The 23785-nt window shown below is 37.1% G+C and overlaps 1 protein-coding gene across 10 annotated transcripts in view; it reads left to right on the forward strand.

The window, feature by feature from the left end:
* HDAC9 (histone deacetylase 9) overlaps positions 1–23785 on the forward strand; it is a 581092-nt gene that overhangs the window by 324358 nt on the left and 232949 nt on the right. For all 10 annotated transcript variants that reach the window (XM_027102607.1, XM_027102608.1, XM_027102611.1 and 7 more), the window contains one exon: positions 1215–1322. In XM_027102607.1, the coding sequence (XP_026958408.1) occupies positions 1215–1322 (108 nt within the window). The remainder of the gene's footprint in view (positions 1–1214; positions 1323–23785) is intronic.

Consider the following 23785-nt stretch of genomic DNA (forward strand, 5'->3'; position numbering starts at 1 on the left):
TGCATTTCCCAGTGCTCCAACTGTGTCCTAAAATAATAGACTTCTACAGCTTGATACTGTTATTTTTTTATATTATGACATATTTATACATTAAAATTATGTAACATAGGGCTTCCCTGGTGGCGCAATGGTTGAGAGTCCGCCTGCCAATGCAGGGGATGCGGGTTTGTGCCCCGGTCCGGGAGGATCCCACATGCTGCGGAGTGGCTAGGCCCGTGAGCCATGGCCGCTGAGCCTGTGCGTCTGGAGCCTGTGCTCCGCAACGGGAGAGGCCACAGCAGTGAGAGGCCCGCGTACTGCAAAAAAAAAAAAAAAAAAAAAAAAGATATGTAACATATATGACAATTATAAACCACTACTATTGCACTTTTCTTGTCCTTGTTGTAAATGTTCTCTTAATGTGTGCACAAAAAAGAGTAAACAGCATTTTATAAAGGTAAATCCAAAATATTGGTTCATGCTTTATTTTGATAATAATGTTGTCTAGTATAGGAGCAACCATATATTTTAATGGCCTATCTAATTTTAATAATACTAGTTTGCACTAAGACTAGCTGCCAAACTGTACTAAATGTTAAGCTTCTACTTTGAAAGTCAAATCTCTCCTTGCAGTTGAGTGTTGAGAATATTTTAAGTGTGAGGACCACACACTCCCTCCATTTAGTTGGAGAACCTGAACTGCGGTTGCTCCTTCCCACTCACTGACTGCTACTGCTACCTGCCTAATAATTGTTTTTGGCTCCCCGTAAACCTGCAGCCAGAAAGGTATTTGAATTTTCCCCCTCTAGCACTTGCAAATCCGATTTTTATGTATAGCTAAGTGCTCTTAGCTTTTACTCTATATACTACTGGGGCCTGGTTTCTAGCAAGCCTGTAGCTACGCCAGATCTGGCCTATGTAATGCTGTTTGTAATGAGAAATCTAAACAGGGAATGGCAGTGAGGCATGGCAGGAATGTGTTTCCATTGGAGAAGTCAGTGTAGAGAAAAAGTATAAGCAAAGCCGTGTGCAGAAGGCCTTTTCAGCTGGCCAAGACGGAAGACTAATGTTATTGTACATAGGCTGTTACTGTGCCAGCCCTTCCTCACAAATTTGCTTTCTCTCTCTCTCCCCTCTCCTGAACTCCCTTCCTCCCCCCTCCCTCTTTCATCTACTCCTTCTCCTTCTCTTTCTCTCCCTCTCTCTTCTGCGGGCTCTGCTCACTGTTTGCTCAGGTGGACAGTGACACCATTTGGAATGAGCTGCACTCGTCCGGTGCTGCACGCATGGCTGTTGGCTGTGTCATCGAGCTGGCTTCCAAAGTGGCCTCAGGAGAGCTGAAGGTGAGGTCTGGATTGCATTAAGTGTGGGAAATCCAGAGAAGACGCTGAAACAGAGATGTTGTTGTTTGGGAATTGTGGGGAGTGTGGTGTGGTAATAAAAGGAAAGGGGCGGAGGGAAGAGGGCAAAGAGATGGCCACTAAGGTGTGATAATAACTAGTGTGTAGGTAGGTAGTAGCTGATCGTGCTCCCAGGGCCTTCCTCTCCTTGGGGAAACTCTGCGGTTAGGGCACTCTGGTGTATTTTTAAGAGCATAGAAATGGTGAGTAAAGCTATGATCCAGGTTAAAAATACCCAGTATATACATACCAGTCGTGCCCTCCTGGGATTCTCTTTTGAAGCGACATAAAACATATGATTACTGAGTACTGTGTATAAGCTCAGAATACCACCCAGAGAGAAGGGGGTGGGGGTGGGGAGAAAGGTAAATATCAGATGGGAAGGATTGGGAGGAAGAAGGAAATTGTTGACTAGAAGGGTAATGATCCAGAGTATGTTTTTCCATGAAAGAACTTCAGAAATGAACTACGCTTTATTGTTCTTTTCTTTTTATGGTCTCTTCTTTTCTACATCATGTGAAAAGAACAATGTCCAAACCCCAACCTTTCCCAGTCTAAACAATTTATAAAAGCCAGAGACCTGACAGACGTTGACACTTTATTTGGTATTTTAACAGTGCTATTTAAAGGTATACCATGTGCATCTTGAATGCAGTTGCCCCAATAAACTTTGTTGGTGCTAACATAGCTTTTTAATGCACTGGTTCACACACTTCATAATGAAATCTGGCCAGTGATTGATTTGGTATTTTTAGCAATTGTGGGGCTTAGGGGAAATATATTGTAACCAACAATATAGGCACTGTGAGTTTTGTTCATCTAAAATAAAATCTAATTAGGATTATTTTTCTTTATGCCTAATGAATTTTTATTCAATTACACCTGACTATTTCACTTGTGATTAAAAATGCAGGGTAGGAATGTGCACTTTACAACACATTGTCTGCCCCAGAAGTCTTTGCTCTAACTCTTTAAGTCAAAACCTACAGAAATAGCATTATGATAAGGTGGGCTATATTTAAATATATATATATATATATATATATATATATATATATATATATATATGCACCTCATGTTAAGTTGACACGATCAGCATTAGGATATTAATTGCTCATCTCAGGAGATTTCTTAGGCCATTAATGTGGTGCTTAATACTCAGTCTTTACCTTTGATAATGAGCTATTTATTGAAATGAAGAAAGGAATCAGCCTTATGGAGAGGTTTTGACTGTCTCCCAGTAGCACTTGAGGAATAATTCTTCCTGTTTGAATATGTCACTTGTAGCACTAGAATCAATTGACATTTTAAAAGAAGTATTTAAGTCTTATTTTCAAAAGAATTCAAATGACAGACAACAGCCAGGCCACAATATTATAATTTTTAAAAGATTATGCCAGCACAGACCCACTTAATAAAAAACAAAAATGATTGTTAGCATTTCACAGTTTCTAATTGTTTTGATTTTGTTGAAGTTTAATCAGTAATTCTGAAACCTTCTCAAGTAGAATGCCCACCTATTACACTCAAAATCATCATTGCTATTAACCTCACAGAGTGCAGAATTGCCAAATGTATGTGTGAAGAGTGTTGAACAAAAACCTAATTATATTTTTTAGGAGGTAGTCATTTAAAATAGCCAGTTACAAACAGAGTGTCAACAATATATAGTATGGACATGCTGACCACCAGCTGTACTAACTAGCATTGGCTGTTTATGTTAAGATCAAGGATTCATACAAATGCTTTTCCTCCCCTTGGTTGAGAAATCAGCAAGTATGATTAAAAAAGAGAAGAATAGGGAAAAAGAGCCAGCATAAAAATCAAGAAACATTGATCCAGGCTCTGCCACTTAAATTCTATGTCACTTGTGACAGATCACTTAATATCTCTGGGCCTCAGTATCTCGTTCCACAAAATCAGCAGGGTAGAATTGATAATGTTGAAGGTTGTACCTGGTTTTGACATTCTGAGCTATTTGCAAATGAGAAGTGGATCTGGTTATCAGTTATATACACCATGACATACCAAATAGTAGATATTCCACAACTGATTTCACCTTCCTTTGCTGAATATTCCAGGCAGTGTAGCTGGTTTATCTTTCCGATTGTTAGCCCAAAGTAAAAGTCCAAGACAGGCAGGACCATAACAAATGGACTAGTGCTGACAGACCAAGAGACTGAATCCTTTTATTGCTAATAATTTGATGAGGCCTATGGGAATGCCACTGTAGATAGCCAAGAATTGTGGTAGATAGCCATGTTCAGGGACCTCTAGCTAACCAAAAATGTTACTCAGTGTCTACCTGTTCCAGACTCCAGTATGACTGGACAGGTACACCTGCTGGCCAGGAGCATTAGCACTCATGGCTGTGGAGTCACTTCATTCAGATGTAGGAAGAAAATAGGGAAGCTTATTTGAGGACACTGGTAAGTTATCCTCTGATAAGAGATGTGAACAAAGAAAACTTCAGTGTTTTGTTTATCATTTTCTGCATCTACATTCAGTTCTCACATGTTCTACTTCTTTCTCCCAGTAAATCTATAACTTGAAACAACATTGACATATTGAAAGACTACATTTTGTGAGTCTGCACTCATTTTGCTTGGAAATTAGAGAAGAATTAAGAGCTTTATTTCAAATAGGGTGGGCCTGGATGGGGTGCTGAACTGAGAGGTTCGAGATAGCTGGAGGGAGGTCACCAAACTCTTAGGGGCTGGGGACCTAGGAGATAATAAGGGCGCCCAAACAAGGAAAATGCCAAAGGCAAATTTCATTACCTGGAATTTTTCCTTGATATTAAGCTTGATCATGATTGTTCCCCTAACTTTTGACAGGTTCTGTCCTTTCTTCACCTGCAGATACTAATGGGCTAAAGGAATTAGAGGTATAATCCAGGCACAGGGAGTGGGTCTCATGTTCATGCTTAAACTAAGCGTGTGCAGCAAACTACAGCAGTAAGTGGGTATATTTTTTGCACAGCATGGACATGCTCAGTGGAGTTCAGTGGAAATTATGGGGACTTTCAAGTTTTCCAGGTTTTTAACAAGATATTTTAAAAAATCCATGCAAGTGGAAATTTCTCAAACCTACAAATACCCAAGTTGGCTATTTCTCAGAATCTAGAACTAGGGAACATAAATATTCTGGAAATGCTGACATGTTTGTTGTATTGGAAACTATAATTGGAAGAATAGTTATCTCAAAATGGTTTTATTGTTCTAAAGGTCAATTAAGGAAGTATGTCTAGAAATAGAAATATCTTTAAAAGATGAGCATTTTTCAAGTTATAAATATTCAATATTTTGTTCAAAAAATGGTGCCAAATATGTTACCTTAAAGTATATAATTTTTATTTGTCAGTTATGCTTCAATATATCTGGGGAAAAAATGATTCAACATGTTATCTAGCTTTACTATAAGAATGCCCTTTGATGCCATTTTGGCAATGCGTAATTTCATAAAACAGTAAAAATTGCTTTAGTTGTCTGGAAATTTTTGTCAAGAAAATTCCCATCTGATTATCTGAAAAATGTATGGATTTCTTTACTGTTTGAATGGATATTGTGATATCATGTTGCTAATAATACCTGCCGTTCATTAAGTATCTACTATAGATTGGACAGTTTACATGTAATTTGTCATTATTCTCACAGTGTCCACCAAAAGTAAGTACCACCAATAGGATACCAGCTCAGAGACATCAAGTAACTTTTTAAGATCCTGCACACAGTTTAATAAATGGCAAAGCCTGTAAGTGTCACAATTCTCTCTTCTCTTTCAACACTTTATAAGGAATTTCTTGTAGAGGTGGCACAAATATGTAAGAAAAAAGGGGTTAAAGCTCTCTTTTTAAAATAGTCTAGATTCTTTCCTTTTTATTACTGTAAAACAATACATATAAAAAATGAGTTACATTAATAACTTACAAATCATAATAATATGGTTGGATGTGAGCCCTTCATCCAACTAAAGAAATAGTACTGTGCTAACACTATTAAAGTTCTTTCAGTACTTATCTCATTCCTATCTTTTGACCCAGGAGTAATTATTAATCTGTTGTATTTTTTAAATTATTCCTTTCCCTTTAATAGTGTTAACCATATGTTGTAGATCTTTATAAAAAATGGAATCTTATTGAATGTTTTATTCCTCAGATTTCTCTCCCCCAACTTAAAATCATGTTATGAGGATTTATCCTATTTACATAGCTGTGATTTATTCATTTTCCTTGTACATCATAATTTGTTTATTCATTCTTCTGTTGGACAGTATAGTTGTTTACAGGTTTTTGCTCTTTTGATCAGTGCTGCTGTGAACACTCTTGAACTATGACATAACTAAGAGTAAAATGGTAAGCTCCTAGGATAGAAATATAATAAATTTCAGAGAGTAATGCAAGGTAGAATTCCGAAGTCATTGTGCCACAATGACATCAGCAAAAATAACAGTTTAAACCTCTGAAAATTCTTCACTCCATGAAATCAGTGATGAAACTGGCAAAATTTATCAGAATTAATTTTTAAAAATCTTTTGTTGGAGTATAGTTGCTTTACAATGTTGTGTTACTGTACAGCAAAGCAAATTGGCCACACATATACGTGTATCCCCTCTTCCTTGGATTTCCTTCCCATTTAGGTCACCACAGAACAATGAGTAGAGTTCCCTGTGCTATACGGTCTGTTCTCATTAGTTATCTGTTTGATACATAGTAGTGTATATATGTCAATCCCAATCTCCCAATCCCTCCCACCTCCCTTCCCCCCCTTGGTATCCATATGTTTGTTCTCTATGTCTGTGTCTCTATTTCTGCTTTGCAGATAAGTTCATCTATACCATTTTTCTAGATTCCACATATATGCATTAATATATGGTATTTGTTTTTCTGACTTAATTCACTCTGTATGACAGTCTCTAGGTCCATCCACGTCCCTACACATGACCCGATTTCATTCCTTTTTATGGCTGAGTAATATTCCATTGTATATATGTACCACATCTTCTTTATCCATTCCTCTGTTGATGGATATTTAGGTTGTTTCCATGTGCTGGCTATTGTAAATATTGCTGCAGTGAACATTGGGGTGCATGTATCTTTTGAATTATTCTCCAGGTATTTGCCCAGGAGTGGGATTGTTGGGTCATATGGTAGTTCTATTTTTAGTTTTTTAAGGAACCTCCATACTGTCCTCCATAGTGACTGTACCAATTTACATTCCTACCAACAGTGTAAGAGGGTTCCCTTTTCTCCATACCCTCTCCAGCATTTATTGTTTGTAGATTTTGGGGGGATGGCCATTCTGACTGGTGTGAGGTGATATCTCGTTGTAATTTTGATTTGTATTTCTCTAATAATTAGTGATGTTGAGCATCTTTTCATGTGTTTGTTGGCCATCTGTATGTCTTCTTTGGAGAAATGTCTATTTAGGTCTTTTGCCCATTTTTTAATTAGGTTGTTTGTTTTTTTTATACTGAGCTGCATGAACTGTTTGTATATTTTGGAGATTAATCCCTTGTCAGTTGCTTCATTTGCAAATATTTTCTCCCATTCTGAGGATTATCTTTTCCTCTTGTTTATGGTTCCCTTTGCTGTGCAAAAGCTTTTAAGTTTCATTAGGTCCCATTTATTTTTGTTTTTATTTTCATTACTCTGGGCGGTGGGTCAAAAAAATCTTACTGTGATTTATGTCAAAGGGTGTTCTGCCTATGTTTTCCTCTAGGAGCTTTATAGTGTGTGGCCTTAGATTTAGGTCTGTAATCCATTTTGAGTTTATTTTTGTGTATGGTGTTAGGGAATGTTCTAATTTCATTCTTTTACATGTAGCTCTCCAGTTTTCCCAGCACTACTTATTGAAGAGATTGTCTTTTCTCCATTCTATATTCTTGCCGCCTTTGTCATAGATTAGGTTACCATAGGTGCGTGGATTTATCTCTGGGCTTTCTATCCTGTTCCATTGATCTATATTTCTTCTTTTGTGCTATCAACCATAGTGTCTTGATGACTGTAGCTTTGCAGTATAGCCTGAAGTCAGGGAGCCTGATTCCTCCAGCTCTGTTTTTCTTTCTTAAGATTGCTTTGGCTATTCGCAGTCTTTTGTGTTTCCATACAAATTGTAAAATTTTTTTGTTCTAATTCTGTGAAAAATGCCATTGGTAATTTGATAGGAAAAAAAAGAAAATTACAGACGATATCACTGATGAACATAGACACAAAAATCCTCAACAAAATACTAGCAAACAGAATCCAACAACATATTAAAAGGATCATACATCATTATCAAGTGGGATTTATCCCAGGGATACAAATATTCTTCAATATACGCAAATCAATTGGCGTGACACACCACACTAACAAATTGAAGAATCAAAACCATACGATCATCTCAATAGATCCAGAAAAAGCTGTTGACAAAATTCAACACCCATTTATGACAAAAACTCTCCAGAAAGTGGGCATAGAGGGAAACTACCTCAACATAATAAAGGCCATATGTGAGAAACCTGTAGCAAGCATCATTCTCAATGGTGAAAAACTGAAAGCATTTCCTCTAAGAGCAGGAACAAGACAAGGATGTCCACTCTCGCCACTGTTATTCAGCATAGTTTTGGAAGTCCTAGTCATGGCAGAGAAGAAAAAGAAATAAAAGGAATCCAAATTGGAAAAGAAGAAGTAAAACTGTCACTGTTGGCAGATGGCATGATATTGTACATAGAAAATCGTAAAGATGCCACAAAACTAGTAGAGCTCATCAGTGAATTTGGTAAAGTTGTGGGATACAATCTCTTGCATTCCTATACACTAACAATGAAAAATCAGAAAGAGAAATTAAGGAAACAGTTCCATTTACCATTGCAACAAAAAGAATAAACTACCTAGGAATAAACCTACCTAGAGAGGAAAATGACTTGTACTCAGAAAACTAAAGATACTGGTGAAAGAAATCAAAGACAACACAAACAGATGGAGAGATTTGCCATGTTCTTGGATAGGAAGAATCAACATTGTGAAAATGGCTCTACTACCCAAAGCAAACTACAGATTCAGTGCAAATCCCTATCAATTTACCAATGGCACTTTTCGCAGAATTAGAATTAATTATTTTAAAAGCCCAGGAACTTAACCAAAAGCTTGTAACATCTCAGGAAGCATGTATTCAAAAGAAAACTGGCTAAATCTTCATGAGAACAGTGAACTTTGTGGTGTTTTAATTCACCCTTTCTCATTTAACCCTTTCCAGCTCCCCAGTAGTCTTATTCCAAATGAAAACCAATAATTTAGCAGTCTCCAGACAGGGCAGAATGGGGCTGAAGCTTCTTCAAAGCCTCATTCCCAGAAAATTTTCATTATTTGGCCTGTCTGGTCCTTCAGTACAAGTCCCCAGTTACAAAGTTGTCTTTATTTGTCTGGACTTAGAGTGAAAAGCCTTTCCTCAGAAGCACTTGTTGAAAAAAATTAAAGGTAATTGATTAACTTATGGCTGCCTGAAGTGGTGGACAACAGTAGAGAAAACAACAAACTAACCAAAAGCTTCCAGAAAAAACTGGGGAATGAGATGTGCATAAGCGCTATGGCAAGCCCTATCAGACTCCTAAGAATCTAGAAGGTCATGTGTCTGATAGGGCTGTGTGCATACTCAGGGCTGTGTTCACACCACACTCAGGAAAGACTGAAAGGCCCTAAAGTCTCATCTCAAGCTGACTTTGAGGCTCTGCTCAAACCAGAAGTAAAGGCCAAGGAAGAGCTGTCAGATCGCAGACCCAGTATTGAAAGTGTGTCCAACACACATGGGCAGGGCCCCTTATAAAAGGCTGGGGACTGTTGGTTCCAGGCATTTAAGGAAATCTCTGATTATTAACTGACCAACCACTGAGTTAAGCAAACAAAGACTTCAGTCCCACACTCAACATAGAATACAGTCTTTATAGAATTAGTTCAGAAGAATCAACAAACAAACAGAGCAACAATGACAAACCCTAGGGAGTGGTAAAAATCTGATTTCCAGAATTGTCATATTACATTGCTTAAAATGCCCAGTTTGCTACATAAAATTATGAGAGATGCAAAGAAGCTCATGAATTCACATGAAGAAATAATGAGCATCAGTAAAAGTAACTACATAAATAAATATAATTGATAGTATAATTGTATTTTTTGTTTGTAACTCTTATTCTTCTCTCAGATTTAAAAGACAACTGCATAAAACAATAACCATAAGTCAGTGTATAAAGATGTAGTTTGTATAACAGTAGAAGCATGAAGTAGGGGATTGGGAATGGAGCTATATAATAGCAAAACAAAGTTTTTGGATACTGTTAAAATGTGGCTCATGTCTGAACTAGATTGTTTAAAAGTTAAGATGCTAAGTATAATCCACTGGACAACAGGCAAGAAAATAACTCAAAAATATATTAAAAGAAATGACCAGGAAATTAAAATGCTACACTAGAGAATACCTATTTAACTTAAAAGAAGACAGTGTAATGGAGGAGTTGAGGAACAAAAAAAGGTGACATATAGAGAACAAATACTTAAGTCATTGTGCCAATTTCAAACCCCACCAGCAGCGCATAAGAATTTCCAGGGCTCTCCACTTCTGTCTGTATTTGGAATTTTCACATTTTTAAGTGTTTACAAATCTTACATGAAAGTATGCTCAATGTCACAAATCATAAGGAAGATGCAAATTAAAACCACAATGAGATGTCACCTCAAACCTGTCAGAATGGCAACAAATAATGAATGTTGGTGAGGATGTGGAGAAGAGGGAACCCACGTACACTGTTGGTGGGAATGTAAATTGGTGCAGCCACTATGGAAAACAGTATGGAGGTTCCTCAGAAAATTAAAAATAGAACTACCATAGGATCCAGCAGTTCTACTCCTGGGTATATATCCAAAAAAGCAAAAACACTAAATCAAAAAGATACATTGAACCCTATGTTCATAGCAGCATTATTTATAATAGCCAAGATATGGAAATAACCTAAGTGTCCATCAGCAGGTGAATGGATAAAGAAAATGTGGTATATATACACAATGGGATATTACTCAGCCGTAAAAATGAATGAAATTTTGCCATTTGCACCAATGTGGATGGGGCTGGATGGTATCGTGCTTAGTGAAGTAAGTTAGAGAAAGGCAAATACTATATGTTTTCACTTGTTTGGGGAATCTAAAAAAAATCAAACAAGAAAATATAACAAAACAGAAACAGACTCACAGATACAGAAAATAAACTAGTGTTTACCAGTGGGGACAGGAGCCAAACAACGGAAGGAGATTAAGAGGTACAAACTTCTAGGTATAAAAGTATAAGGATATAATATGCAGCATAGGTATTATAGCCAATATTTTATGATAACTTTATTTATTTTTGTAAATTGGAATATGATTGCTTTACAATGTTGTGTTAGTTTCTCAGTACAGTGAAGTGAATCAGCTATATGTATAACCATATCCCCTCCCTCTTGGACCTCCCTCCCCCCCCCATCCCACCCATCTAAGTCATCACAGAGCACCGAGCTGAGCTCCCTGTGCTATACAGCAGGTTCCCACTAGCTATCTAGTTTACACATGGTAGTGTATTTATGTCAAACCTAATCTCCCAATTCGTCGCACCCTCCCTTTCCCCTCAGAGTCCATACGTCCATTCTATACATCTGTGCGTCTATTCCTGCCCTGCAAATAGGTTCATCTGACCATTTTTGTAGATTCCACATATATGCATTAATATATGATATTTGGTTTTCTCTCTCTGGCTTACTTCACTCTGTGTGACAGACTCTAGGTCCATCCACATCTCTACAAATGACCCAATTTCGTTCCTTTTCATGGCTTAGTAATATTCCATTGTATATATGTACCACATCTTCATTATCCATTCATTTGTCATTGGACATTTAAATTGTTTCCATGTCCTGGCTGTTGTAAATAGTGCTGCAGTGAACATTTGGGTACATATGTCCTTTTGAATTATGGTTTTCTCAGGGTGCATGCCCAGTAATGGGATTGCTGGGTCATATGGTATTTCTATTTTTAGATTTTTAAGGCACCTCCATACTGTTCTCCATAGTGACTATCAATTTACATTCCAACCAACAGTGCAAAAGGATTCTCTTTTCTCCACACCCTCTCCAGCATTTATTGTTTGTAGCTTTTTTGATGAAGGCCATTCTGACTGGTGTGAGGTGATACATCATTGTAGTTTTGATTTGCATTTCTTTAATAATTAGTACTATTGAGCATCTTTCTATGTGCCTCTTGGCCATCTGTATGTCTTCTTTGGTGAAATGTCTGTTTAGGTCTTCTGCCCTTTTTTTTTTTTTTGCAGTATGCAGGCCTCTCACTGTTGTGGCCTCTCCCGTTGCGGAGCACAGGCTCCGGGCACGCAGGCTCAGCGGCCATGGCTCACGGGCCCAGCCGCTCCGCAACATGTGGGATCCTCCCGGACCAGGGCACGAACCCGTGTCCCCTGCATCAGCAGGCGGACTCTCAACCACTGCGCCACCAGGGAAGCCCTTCTGCCCATTTTTTAATTGGGTTGTTTGTGTTTTTGATATTGAGCTCCATGAGCTGTTTGTATATTTTGGAGATTAATTCTTTCTCCATTGCTTCATTTGCAAATATTTTCTCTCCTTTTGAGCGTTGTCTTTTCGTCTTGTTTATGGTTTCCTTTGCTGTGCAAAAGCTTTTAAGTTTAATTAAGTCCCCTTTGTTTATTTCTGTTTTTATTTTCATTACTGTTGGAGGTGGGTCAAAAAAGAACTTGCTGTGATTTATGTCAAAGAGTGTTTTTCCTGTGTTTACCTCTTAAGAGTTTTATGGTGTCTGGTCTTACATTTAGGTCTTTTATCTATTGAGTTTATTTTTATGTATGGTGTTAGGGAGTGTTCTAATTTCATTCTTTTACATGTAGCTGTCCAGTTTTCCCAGCACCACTTATTGAAAAGGCTGTCTTTTCTCCATTGTAAGTTCTTGCCTCCTTTGTCATAAATTACATGATCATATGTGTGTGGGTTTATCTCTGGGCTTTGTATGCTGTACCATTGATCTATATTTCTGTTTTTGTGCCAGTACCATACTGTCTTGATTACTGTAGCTTTATAGTATAGTCTGAAGTCTGGGAGCCTGATTACTCCAGCTCCGTTTTTCTTTCTCAAGACTGCTTTGGCTATTCGGGGTCTTTTGTGTTTCCATACAAATTGTAAAATTTTGTGTTCTAATTTCGTGAAGAATGCCATTGGTAGTTCGATAGGGATTGCGTTGAATCTGTAGATTGCTTTGGGTAGTATAGTTATTTTCACAATATTGATTCTTCCAATCCAATAACATGTTATATTTTTCCATCTGCTTATGTCATCTTTGATTTCTTTCATCAGTTTTGTAGTTTTATGAGTACAAGTCATTTGCCTCCTCAGGCAGGTTTATTCCTAGGTATTTTATTCTTTTTGTTGCGATGGTAAATGGGATTGTTTCCTTAATTTCTCCTTCTGATTTTTTGTTGTTAGTTTATAGAAATGCAAGAGATTTCTGTGCATTCATTTGGTATCTTGCAACTTTACCAAATTCATTGATGAGCTCTAGTAGTTTTGTGGTGGCATATTCAGGATTTTTAATGTATACATCTGCAAACAGTGACAGTTTTACTTCTTCTTTTCCAATTTGGATTCCTTTTATTTCTTTTTTCTTCTCTGACTGTTGTGGCTAGGACTTCCAAACTATGTTGAATAAGAGTAGCAAGAGTGGACATCTTTGTCTTGTTCCTGATCTTCGAGGAAATGCTTTCAGTTTTTCACCATTGAGAATGATATTTGCTGTGGGTTTGTCATATATGGCCTTTATTATGTTGAGCTAGGTTCCCTCTGTGCCCATTTTCTGGAGAGTTTTTATCATAAATGGGTATTGAATTTTGTCAAAAGCTTTCTCTGCATCTATTAAGATGATATGGTTTTCATTCTTCAGTTTGTTAGTGTTATTTATCACGTTGATTGATTTGCGTATACTGAGGAATCCTTGCATTCGTAGGATAAATCCTAGTTGATCATGATGTATGATCCTTTTAATATGTTGTTGGATTCTGTTTGCTAGTAATTTGTTCAGGATTTATGCATCTATGTTCATCAGTGATATTGGTCTATAATTTTCTTTTCTTGTGATATCTTTGTCAGATTTTGGTATCAGGGTGATGGTGGCCTTGTAGAACAAATTTGGGAGTGTTCCTCCCTCTGCAGTTTTTTGGAAGAGTTTGAGAAGGATAGGTGTTAGTTAGCTCTTCTCTAAATGTTTGATAGAATTCGCCTGTGATGCCATCTGGCCCAGGACTTCTTTTGTTAGAAGATTTTTAATTACAGTTTCAGTTTCATGACTTATGATAAGTTTGCTTTATTTTCTAATTCTTCCTGGTTCAGTCTTGGAAAATTGTACCTTACCAAGAATTTGTTTATTTCTTCATGGTTGTCTATTTTATTGGCATATACTTGTTTGTAGTAGTCCCTTTTAATCCTTTGTATTTCTGCAGTGTCACTTGTGATTTCTCCTTTTTCATTTCTAATTTTATTGATTTGCATCCTCTCCCCCCGCCTTTTTTTTTTTTTGGATGAGTCTGGCTAAAGTTTTATCAATTTTGTGTATCTTCTCAAAGAACCAGCTTTTAGTTTTATTGATCTTTGCTATTTTCTTCATTTCTATTTCATTTATTTCTGCTCTGATCTTTATGATTTCTTTCTTTCTACTGAGTTTAGGTTTTCTTTGTTCTTCTTTCTCTAGTTTTTTTACATGTAAGGTTAGATTGTTTACTTGAGACTTTCCTTGTTTCTTGAAGCGAGCTTCAATTGCTATAAACTTCCCTCTTCGAAGTGCTTTTGCTGGGTCTTGCTGCTAAGATGAGGACCTCCGGGAGACCTTACTCTGACGCATATTCCCTGGGGTCTGAGGTTCTCTGTTAGTCCAGTAGTTGCGACTCGGACCTCCTACTGCAGAAGATCAGGTTGGACCCCCGGCTTGTGAACCAAGGTCCCGCAAGCTGTGCAGGGTGGCAGGAAAAAAAAAGGAGCAGAAAAATAACAGAGAGTAAAAAATAAAATAAGATTAGAAAACTAACAGATATGGTAGAAAAAATTAAAATATAGATGAAACAACAACCAGAAGGTAAAACAGACCCACAATAACATAAAAGAGAAAAGAAAAAATAAAAAGAAAAGCTAGAAAAGGCCTTGGCTGTAGAGGGTGGGGTTTAGTCAGGGACTGGGTTTTGGCTGTGGGCAGGGCCTATGTTTAGGACCCACAGGGCTGGAAAAATCCCTGGGCGGGGGGGTGGGGGGGGTGGGGGGGGTGGGCGTGGGGCTTAGGCTCAACACAGCAGGCGGGGCCCAGGAGTGCCTCTGGCCTTGGAGGGTGGAGGACCAGGTACTGGATCCCAGCTGGCTCCCTCAGCCAAAGTGGTCAGGGGAAATGCTAGGCACATTTCCCCACCCCCATCTTCTGATCTGGGAGGGTCCCTCCCCATTGGCCTCTCTTCTTCTTCCCCACCCTCCCTCCTATGCCCCTAGGACCCCTGTGGCTGAAGGGGGCCCCGGAAGGCAGGGGACCAGACCCTCAAGCCCCACAGGCTTCCCAAGGCCGAGTAGGCAGGGGAAATGCCCAGCGCACTTCCCCTGATCCCGCGGTTCTGGAGGGTCCCCCCGACCACACCGTCTGCCTTTCCTCTTCTCCCCCCGCCTCCCTCTTATGCCCCTAGGATCACTGTGGCCCAGAGGGGGCCTTGGAGGGCTGGGGTTCCGGCCCGGGAGCCCAGCAAGCTTCCCGGGGCCGAGTGGGTAGGGGAAACGCCCGCCACGCCTCTCCTAAGCTTCCGGTCCTGGAGGATCCCCCCCAACCGTCTGCCTCTCCTCCTTTTCCTCCCTCCTCCCTCCCACGCCCCTAGGACCCATGAGGCCAGAAGGGGCCCTGGAGATTGGAGGACCAGGCCTGGGAGCCCAGCAGGCTTCCCGGGGCGACTGGTCTGGGGAAGTACTAGGTGCACTGCCCCCTGATCCTGCAAACCTCCACAGGTTCCCTCGATGTGTGGGAACCCCTCCCCTCTCCCAGCCACCCCTCAGGGGCGCCAGTCGTGTCCATCCTCCACTTCTCTACCCCGTCACTCCCCCCCACGTCCTACCCGGTCGCTCTGGAGTTCCTCCCGTCTCCTTGGGCGTCAAGGTCCCCCACCAGTGTCCGGCAGGTGCCCTAGCTGTGGGAAGACACAAACTCCACATCCTCCCATATGCCGCCATCTTGACTCCACCCCATGATAACTTTAAATGGAGTATAATCTATAAAATCTTGAATCACTATGTTGTACACTTGAAACTAATATAGTATTGTGAATGAAATATACTTCAAAAAATAAAAATTAAAATATTTTAAACATATATTTTTACGTATTTATAAATTTAAAATATATGTATTTATAAATTTGAAATAAATAATAACAAATATTTTAAAATAAAATAAATGTTTGCCAACCTTGTAGGTATAAAATGTCACCTTATAATGAACCTCTGTTATTAGATATGGACAAAATAAGATCGTTATATCCTTCTTTAACCTTTTATTAATATTTATGCCTTATCTCAAGTAAAGCCTTTTGTTCTCAGTTATATTTGTATGATATTAATATAGCATTTTTAGTTTTTTTTCTTTCCTAGTATTTGCCTAGTTCATTACTTACCATCCCTTTTCTTGTGGAGTTTGTCTTTGCTGTATACTAGGTCTATCTCTTATAAATAGCTTAAGGCTGGATTTTGCTTTCTAATCTGACTGTATATTTTAACTGAGGAGTTGAATTTATTTCCATTTATTATGGTCAATAGTATACATAATTGCATTTCTATCATAGTTTGTTTTTTCTTTGTCCTACCATTGTGTGCACCCTTTCTTTCACTCACCCTTTGCTTTCTTTTCAATTGAAATATCTCATTCTCTGTTACCTCTAATTTTTAAAACATACACAAATTATTTGTATTATTTCAGTAATTATCATTTATAAATTTAACCTATTTAAGAAATCTTAAACTTAATTACTTTATTCTCTTCACTAACAACACAGGAACTTTAGAATGTTTTAAAGGCAATTATCCTGTCCTAATTTTATGCTATTATGGTATAGTACTTTAGCTTTATCTCTTTTGTAAAAGTAATATCAGCAGTGAGACATTATTAACCTGTTTATATCATCAGTGTTTCATTTTACTTTCCCATATATTTACCATTTTCCTTATTCAACATTATCTTTGTATCTGAAACTTCCATTTCTTGTTTTCTTTCTTCCAGCACATTTTTAGAAGTTTCTTTAGTGACAGTTTTTCAGTTTTTGTTTATCTATGATATCTTTTTGCCCCCATTCTTGAAAGATAGTTCTGTTAAGTACACAGAGTTGACAGTTTCTCTCAGCACTTTAAAGATCCTCCATGCTTTTCTGGCTTCCAGTTTTGATGTGTAAAATAGCAGTTACCAATCTAATTATTATTTCGTATAGATATTGTGTCTTTTCTCTCTGATTGCTTCTAATGTCTTCTTTCGACTTTGATATTTGTATTTTGCTTTCCATGTGTCTAATAGTGGATTTTACTGATTCAAAATTGTTTAAAATATATATTAACAAAACTAAAGTTTAATGTAACTTTTGGATACATTACATATAAATCCTTACATTATCCTTACATTTATACATATAAATCCTTATATTATCCCTGTAAGGATACACTGTGATAAGTCACCTGCATCAGACTAAAAGTAACCTTGCTGATTTTCAGTCATTAATTATTCATTTATAAAACAAATATATGTAGAGCATATTTTCAGGTGAAAATTAGTACTATGGAGAAAGAACAAAGCATGAAAAAGAATTAGAGCGAGACTGCGGGAGAGGGCTACCTCTGTTAGTTTTTGTTGTCAAGAAGGCCTTAAAGATTGTTAAGGAGAGATTTGAGGTAAATGAAGTAAGGGAAGAATCATATAGAGAAGTGGGAAAGAGTAGTCCAGACGAAGCAAATACAGAATCTCTCTTGTAGAGTGGACTGAATAAGTCTTGACATGTTTAAGGAACTGCAAGGAGGCCTGTGTGTCTGGAGTTATCTGCAGAGGGGCTAGCAAGAGATGATGTTAGAGAGATAGTCAAGAGCCAGATAATGGGTTGCGTGCGCACGCACGCACACACCCCCCCACACACAATTATTTAGCATACATATATATGCATATATAGGTACCATTAAAAACTAAGAGTGTATTTCTAGCTTTGAGAATAAGGATAGCGATTACATTTTTAAACTTCTGATTATAGATAAAGAAACTGAATTGCCATTTCAAATACATTTTGCCATGAATTTGGCCTTCCTTAAAATTTTATACTATTTTCTAACCTAAAGTTGTACATCAAATAAGGTATGAAATGGAATATTTGTGTTGACCCCAATTTTGATGAAGGTCCCAAGCTGAGGACAATCGGTGTTAATTATGTATGATAGACACCTCTTCAACGGATTCATTAAAAGATAGTCAAATAGGCCTGCAGTTATCTTACCTAATCCAGTTTATATACCAGAAGACTAGATAAGAGAGATGTGATTGATGGAAGATTCTTTAAAAGGAATTTAAGTATTTTGGCTATTTTGCTCTGTTCCCTTCTTTGCTTTCCCCAACATAAGCCAAATGGTGAAGGAGTCCAAGGAAATTGCTTATGTCTGAAAATGGGAGGAGTGGCTTTTCAGTCCTTAGCTTGATACATGGTGAGTTACAGAAATTTGTAGGATCATTCTAGACTACTACCAGGGTGGGGCATGAAAGAGTTCACTAGGGGGACTGATATATGTATCAGGAGTTTGGGAGTTGTATAAAGATAGAAGAATGTCCAAGCTTGTCACCTAGAGAGGGCAAAGTAGAGAGCTGGCTGAAACTTTCATGTGGGTAGGTTGAAGAGAGGGGGCTGAGCAGCTGTAGTGAAACTCACACTGTTGGTAGGGCAAGGACTTTAAGGACTTTTTTTCCTTGTGGACCAGTGGACACTTTGGATGGAAGCCAGATCTGATAATCTCGGAAGTATCTCACCAAAGAGGTCTACCTTTCAAGACAAAAGGCCCTCAGGAGAATATGACTGGAGATGTTTGAAAAAGCTGATGACGGCTTGTAAGGTCAACCAATGAGTGCATTGCCCACATTAGTGAACTTTGCAGACTGGAGGTCACTGACAGTGTCCCTGAAGAACTTGTGAGTGCTCCCATTGGAAGAGGGACAGCATTGGATCTGCCATGACAGAGGGCGTTTGAAGAATCCATAGAGATCTCCAAATTGCACTGCTAATCCAAAGTCTTCATCCTTTTTATTCTTCCCACTCTCCACAGCTGGAAGATCCATAAGCACAGCATGAAAATAGTAGAGCAAGAAAGGAAAAAATATAAACCGTATGGCCTCCTCCCCCAGCACACGTAGATTTTCACCCACTGCTGGTCCCTGATTCTGTGGGTCAGCAGGTCAGTGGGGAGACACTCTCAATTAGATGTGACATTAAAGAGTTTAACATTAAAGAGTTTAGACTGAACTGGACGTTTTAATATCTAAAGATGAGAGTGTTCCTATAGCTGAAAGTGATCTGAAAAGCTTTGGAGTATATCAGATAAAAACTAAAGAAAGGTTAGTGCTGGGAGAGAAATAATGCCATTTCCTTTCTATACCATTCCTAATTTAACCCTAATATATGGGTGTATTAGTTTTCTATTGCTGCTGTAACACATTACCACAAATTTATTGGCTTAAGACAGCAGTAATTTATTTTCAGTCCTAGAGGTCAGAAGAACTCTACAGGTCTCACTGCAGCCCTGCTAACACCTTGATTTTAGCCCAGTGAGGCCTGTACACTTCTCCAGCTTAATCAGGTTTTGGCTGAATTCATTTCCATTTGGTTGTGGAGACCATGTGGTCCCCACTTGCTAACTAGCTGTCAGCTGGGGGCTGCTGTCAGCTGGGGGCTGCTGTCAGCTTCTACAGGACTCTCTCCATTCTTTGCACATAGCCCCTATGTGTCAAAGCCAGCAAGAGGGCCTAGAACCCTTCTCAAGCTGTCATTTTTGTGAACTTTTTCTATCATTGCAACTCTCTCTAACCCTTTAAGAATGCATATAATTTGAACAGGACCATCTATATAATGCTGAGTACCTTTGCCATCTCAAAGTCTGTCATGGTAATCATATGTGCAGTCATATCTTTTGTCATTGAAGGTAATATTCACAGATTCTGGGAATTAGGAGGTAGACATTTTTGGGTGACTTATGTCTTCCACAAACAGTTACTCAAAGTTCAAAGTAGATTCCTTCTTTAATGTTCTCACTGTATATGGCTGTAAGCTATTTAGTAATCACTTGAGATTTTTCAAAAATAGATAAGTTTATTTTTTAATCAATGTATAGTGTACATTGAATTGAGTGTACAGATTTTCAAGTGTATGAAGTTGTTTGACAAATGTCTATACCTGACTACCACCACAAATTATCTGATATTTAAATCACCCCAGGAAGTTTGCTCATGCTCTTTGGTCATTTTCCCGCTGACAAACACTGATCTGATTTTTCTGATAGTCACCTAATTTTTCCTATTATGGAACTTTATATCCGTGGCAGTATATAGTATGTAGAAATTTCTGTGTGGCTTCTTTCACTTAATATAGTGTTTTTGAGATACATCCATTCTATTGCATGCATAATTTAGCTTATTAACTTTTATTGCTTAGCAGTATTCTATTTTTATTTAACTTTTATTTTCTTTAGGATACAAACAATATAATTTCCCCTTAGTTTAAAAATGAAAGTTTCTACACTCTTAAAAAAAACTAGTGATAATTTTAAATGGTAGGAGCTATTAACTCCCAATTTGGTAATTGCTGACTTACCTCATTAAAAGTTAATCTGCCAAATTGTAAATTAATTTTTTTATTGAGGTATAGTTGATGTACAATATTATATAAGTTTCAGGTGTACAACATAGTGAGTCACAATTTTTAAAGGTTATATTCCATTTATAGTTATTATAAAATATTGGCTATATTCCCTGTGTTGTACTATATATCCTTGTAGCTTATTTATTTTGTACATAGTAGTTTGTACCTCTTAATCCCCTACTCCTATCTTGTCCCTCTCTCCTTCCCTCTCCCCACTGGTAACTGCTAATTTGTCCTCTCTTTCTATGTGTCTGCTTCTTTTTGTTATATTCACTAGTTTGTTGTATTTTTTAGATTTCCCATACAAGTGAAATCTAAACATACAGTGAAAACATACAGTATTTGTCTTTCTCTGTATGACTTATTTCACTTAGCCCAATACCCTCCAAGTCCATGTATGTTGCTGCAAATGGCATAATTTCATTTTTTATGGCTGAGTAATTTTCCAGTGTGTGTGTGTGTGTGTGTGTGTGTGTGTGTGTGTGTGTTTATTCCACATTTTCTTTATCCATTCATCTGTTGCTGGACACTAAGGTTGCTTCCATATCTTGGCAATTGTAAATAATGCTGCTATGAACATATGAACATTGGGGTGCATATACTTTTTCAAATTAGTGTTTTCATTTTTTCAGATATATACCCAGGAATGAAGTTGCTGGGTCATATGGTAGTTCTATTTTTAGGTTTTTGAGAAACTTCCATACCATTTTCCATAGAGGTTGCACCAATTTATGTTCCCATCAATAGTGTACGAGGCGAGGGTTCCCTTTTCTTCACATCCTCACCAACATTTCTTATTTGTGGTCTTTTTGATGATAGCCATTCTGACAGGTGTGAGGTGATATCTCATTGTAGTTTTAATTTGCATTTCTCTTATGATTAATAAGCAGTATTCTGTTTTATGAATATTACGCAATTTGTTAATTCATTCCAGTTTTGGACTATTATGAATAAAACTGCAATGCAGATATTTTTCAGTCTCTTTTTAGGCCTATGTTTTTATTTCTCATTGTTAAATGCCTAGGACAGAAATAATTGTTATAGGGTAAGTGTATGTGTATCTTTATAAGAAAATGTTAAACTGTTCTCCGAAGTAATTACTATTTTATCTATAGAATCTGTAGTTTTGTCATCGCTCTCATTCCTGAGAGTGGAAATTTGTGTCCTTTCTTTTTTTCTGATCAGCATGGCTAGAAGTTTATCAATTTTATTGATTTTCTCAAAGAGCCAGCCTTTGGTTTCATTCATATTCTTTATTTTCTATTTCACTGATTTGACCTTTATTATTTCCTTTTTTCTGCTTACATGGGGTTTTATTTGCTTTTCTTTTTCTAGTTTTTTAAGGTGGAAGCTGAGTTCACAGACTTGAGACTTTTCTTTTTTTCCCAGTATAGACATTTAGTGCTAGAAATTCCTTTGTTATTACTTTAATAAAAATTGTATATATTTAAGGTATACTACATGATGATTTGATATACATATACACAGTGAAATGATTTTTACAGTTCATACAGTTAAGCTAATTAACATATTGATTTGGGGTTTTTTTTTAATGGTGAAAGCACTTGAAATGTCCTTTCTAAGCAAGTTTCCAGTATTCAGAACATTATTATTAACTATCTTAAATTTCTTTTTAAATACTACTTCAGCTGCATACTATACATTTTGGCATGTTGTGTTTTCATTTTCATTATGTTCAAAATATCTTCTAATTTCCCATTTGACTACTTCTTTGACATATGAATTATTTGGAAGTGTGTTTCTTAGTGAATGACTCTTTGGGGACTTTTCCAGATATCTTTCTCTAATTGATGTGTGATTGAATTCTACTGGAGCCAGAAAATATACTTTTTATGACTTGAATCATTTTATATTTATTGAGACTCATAACAGTGTAGTTCTATCTTCCCCTTAACTCTGCATTATTTTATCATATATTTTACTTTTACACATATTAGATATCTCCACAGTAAATTATCATTATTTTTGCTTTAATAGTTGACAGTTTTTAAACAAATTTAAAGTGTTTGTGTGTGTTTATGTGTGTGTGTGAGAGAGAGAGAGGGAGAGAAAGGGAGAGAAAGAGAATATGGTCAACATATATGATATAAAGATAACTTATAAAATGTCTTTTATATTTGACCACATATTTAATATTTCTGGTGTTCTGTATTCATTTGGGCAGATCCAGGCTTCCATCTGGTATCATTTCCTTTCAGGCTGAAGAATTTCCTTCAACATTCCTTGTATTGCAGTTCTACTGGCAACTGATTCACTCATCTTTTGTTTATAAGAAAATGTTTTTCTTTTCCTTTAATCTTTGAATGATAATATCATTTGATATAAAATTCTGTGTTGACAGTTATGTCGCACTTTAAAGATACCCTTCTGGTATTTTTTCTCTTTCTTGATAATGAGAAATCAGTTGTCATTCTTATCATTGACCTCTATAATTTAATGATGTAATGCATCTTTTTTTCTCTCTGTCTTCAAGACTTTTATTTACCTTTGTTTTTTAGTAGTCTTGTGGTTACATATAGATTTCTCTGTTTTTATCCTGGATGGAGTTCACTGAGCTTCCTGTATTAGCTCTTTTTGATAAAATTTGGAGAACTTTTAGTTAGTATTTCTTAAAATATTGTATTCTACCACATTCTCTATATCCTCTGTTTCTTAGAGTCTTATTATATGTTTACTTGATCAGTTCACACTGTCCCACTGGATATTGAGGGTCTTTTCATTTTCTTTAGTCTTTTTTCCTTCTCTGTATGTCTCTTTGGCTAATTTCTCTTGACCTATTTTTAAGTTCATTGTCCTTGTTTTCTGTTGTGTCTAAGCTGCCACTAATCCCATTCAAATACTTCTTCATTTCCCATTTAGTTCTTTTCCACAGCTTCGAGATCTCTTTTGAAATTCTCTTCTTTACCATTATATCTCTCTTCATCATCTTTTCCCATAGATTCTTTAATATATCTATCATAATTATTTTAAAATATTTTTTTAGAAATTCTAATTTATGAGTCGCTTGTGAGTATGTTTCTATTACCATATTTTTTACTTGATTATAAGTCTTGTTAGTTTGCTTCTTTGTGTGTCTTGTGATATTTGATTATATGCTAGGCATTGTGTTTAAAATCCAGTAGAGGCTACACAGGGCTCGTTTCTCTCGAGTTTAATTCTTTTAAAAATTTATTTGTGTCCAAAGCTCTTCAGTGGTAAAGAAGAGCATCTTTTTTTGGGGTTATTCACTGATTTATTTTTACTTTTTCAGGACTGAAGTTTTACACATCCTTTTTCCTTCTAATCAGATGTGGACCTCCAAAACAAATATATTTTTGAGAGGATGTTGAAATTCTTTCCTGTTGCAAATTTTCTCTCTCACACTCATAAAGGACAAATGCAGATGATTAGGATGGGATCATATTGACTTATTTCTCCATT

The sequence above is a fragment of the Aethalodelphis obliquidens genome, unplaced genomic scaffold, assembly GCF_003676395.1.
Source record: "Aethalodelphis obliquidens isolate GAN/ISIS:26980383/991018 unplaced genomic scaffold, ASM367639v1 scaffold5, whole genome shotgun sequence".
In the NCBI taxonomy this organism is placed as follows: domain Eukaryota; kingdom Metazoa; phylum Chordata; class Mammalia; order Artiodactyla; family Delphinidae; genus Aethalodelphis; species Aethalodelphis obliquidens.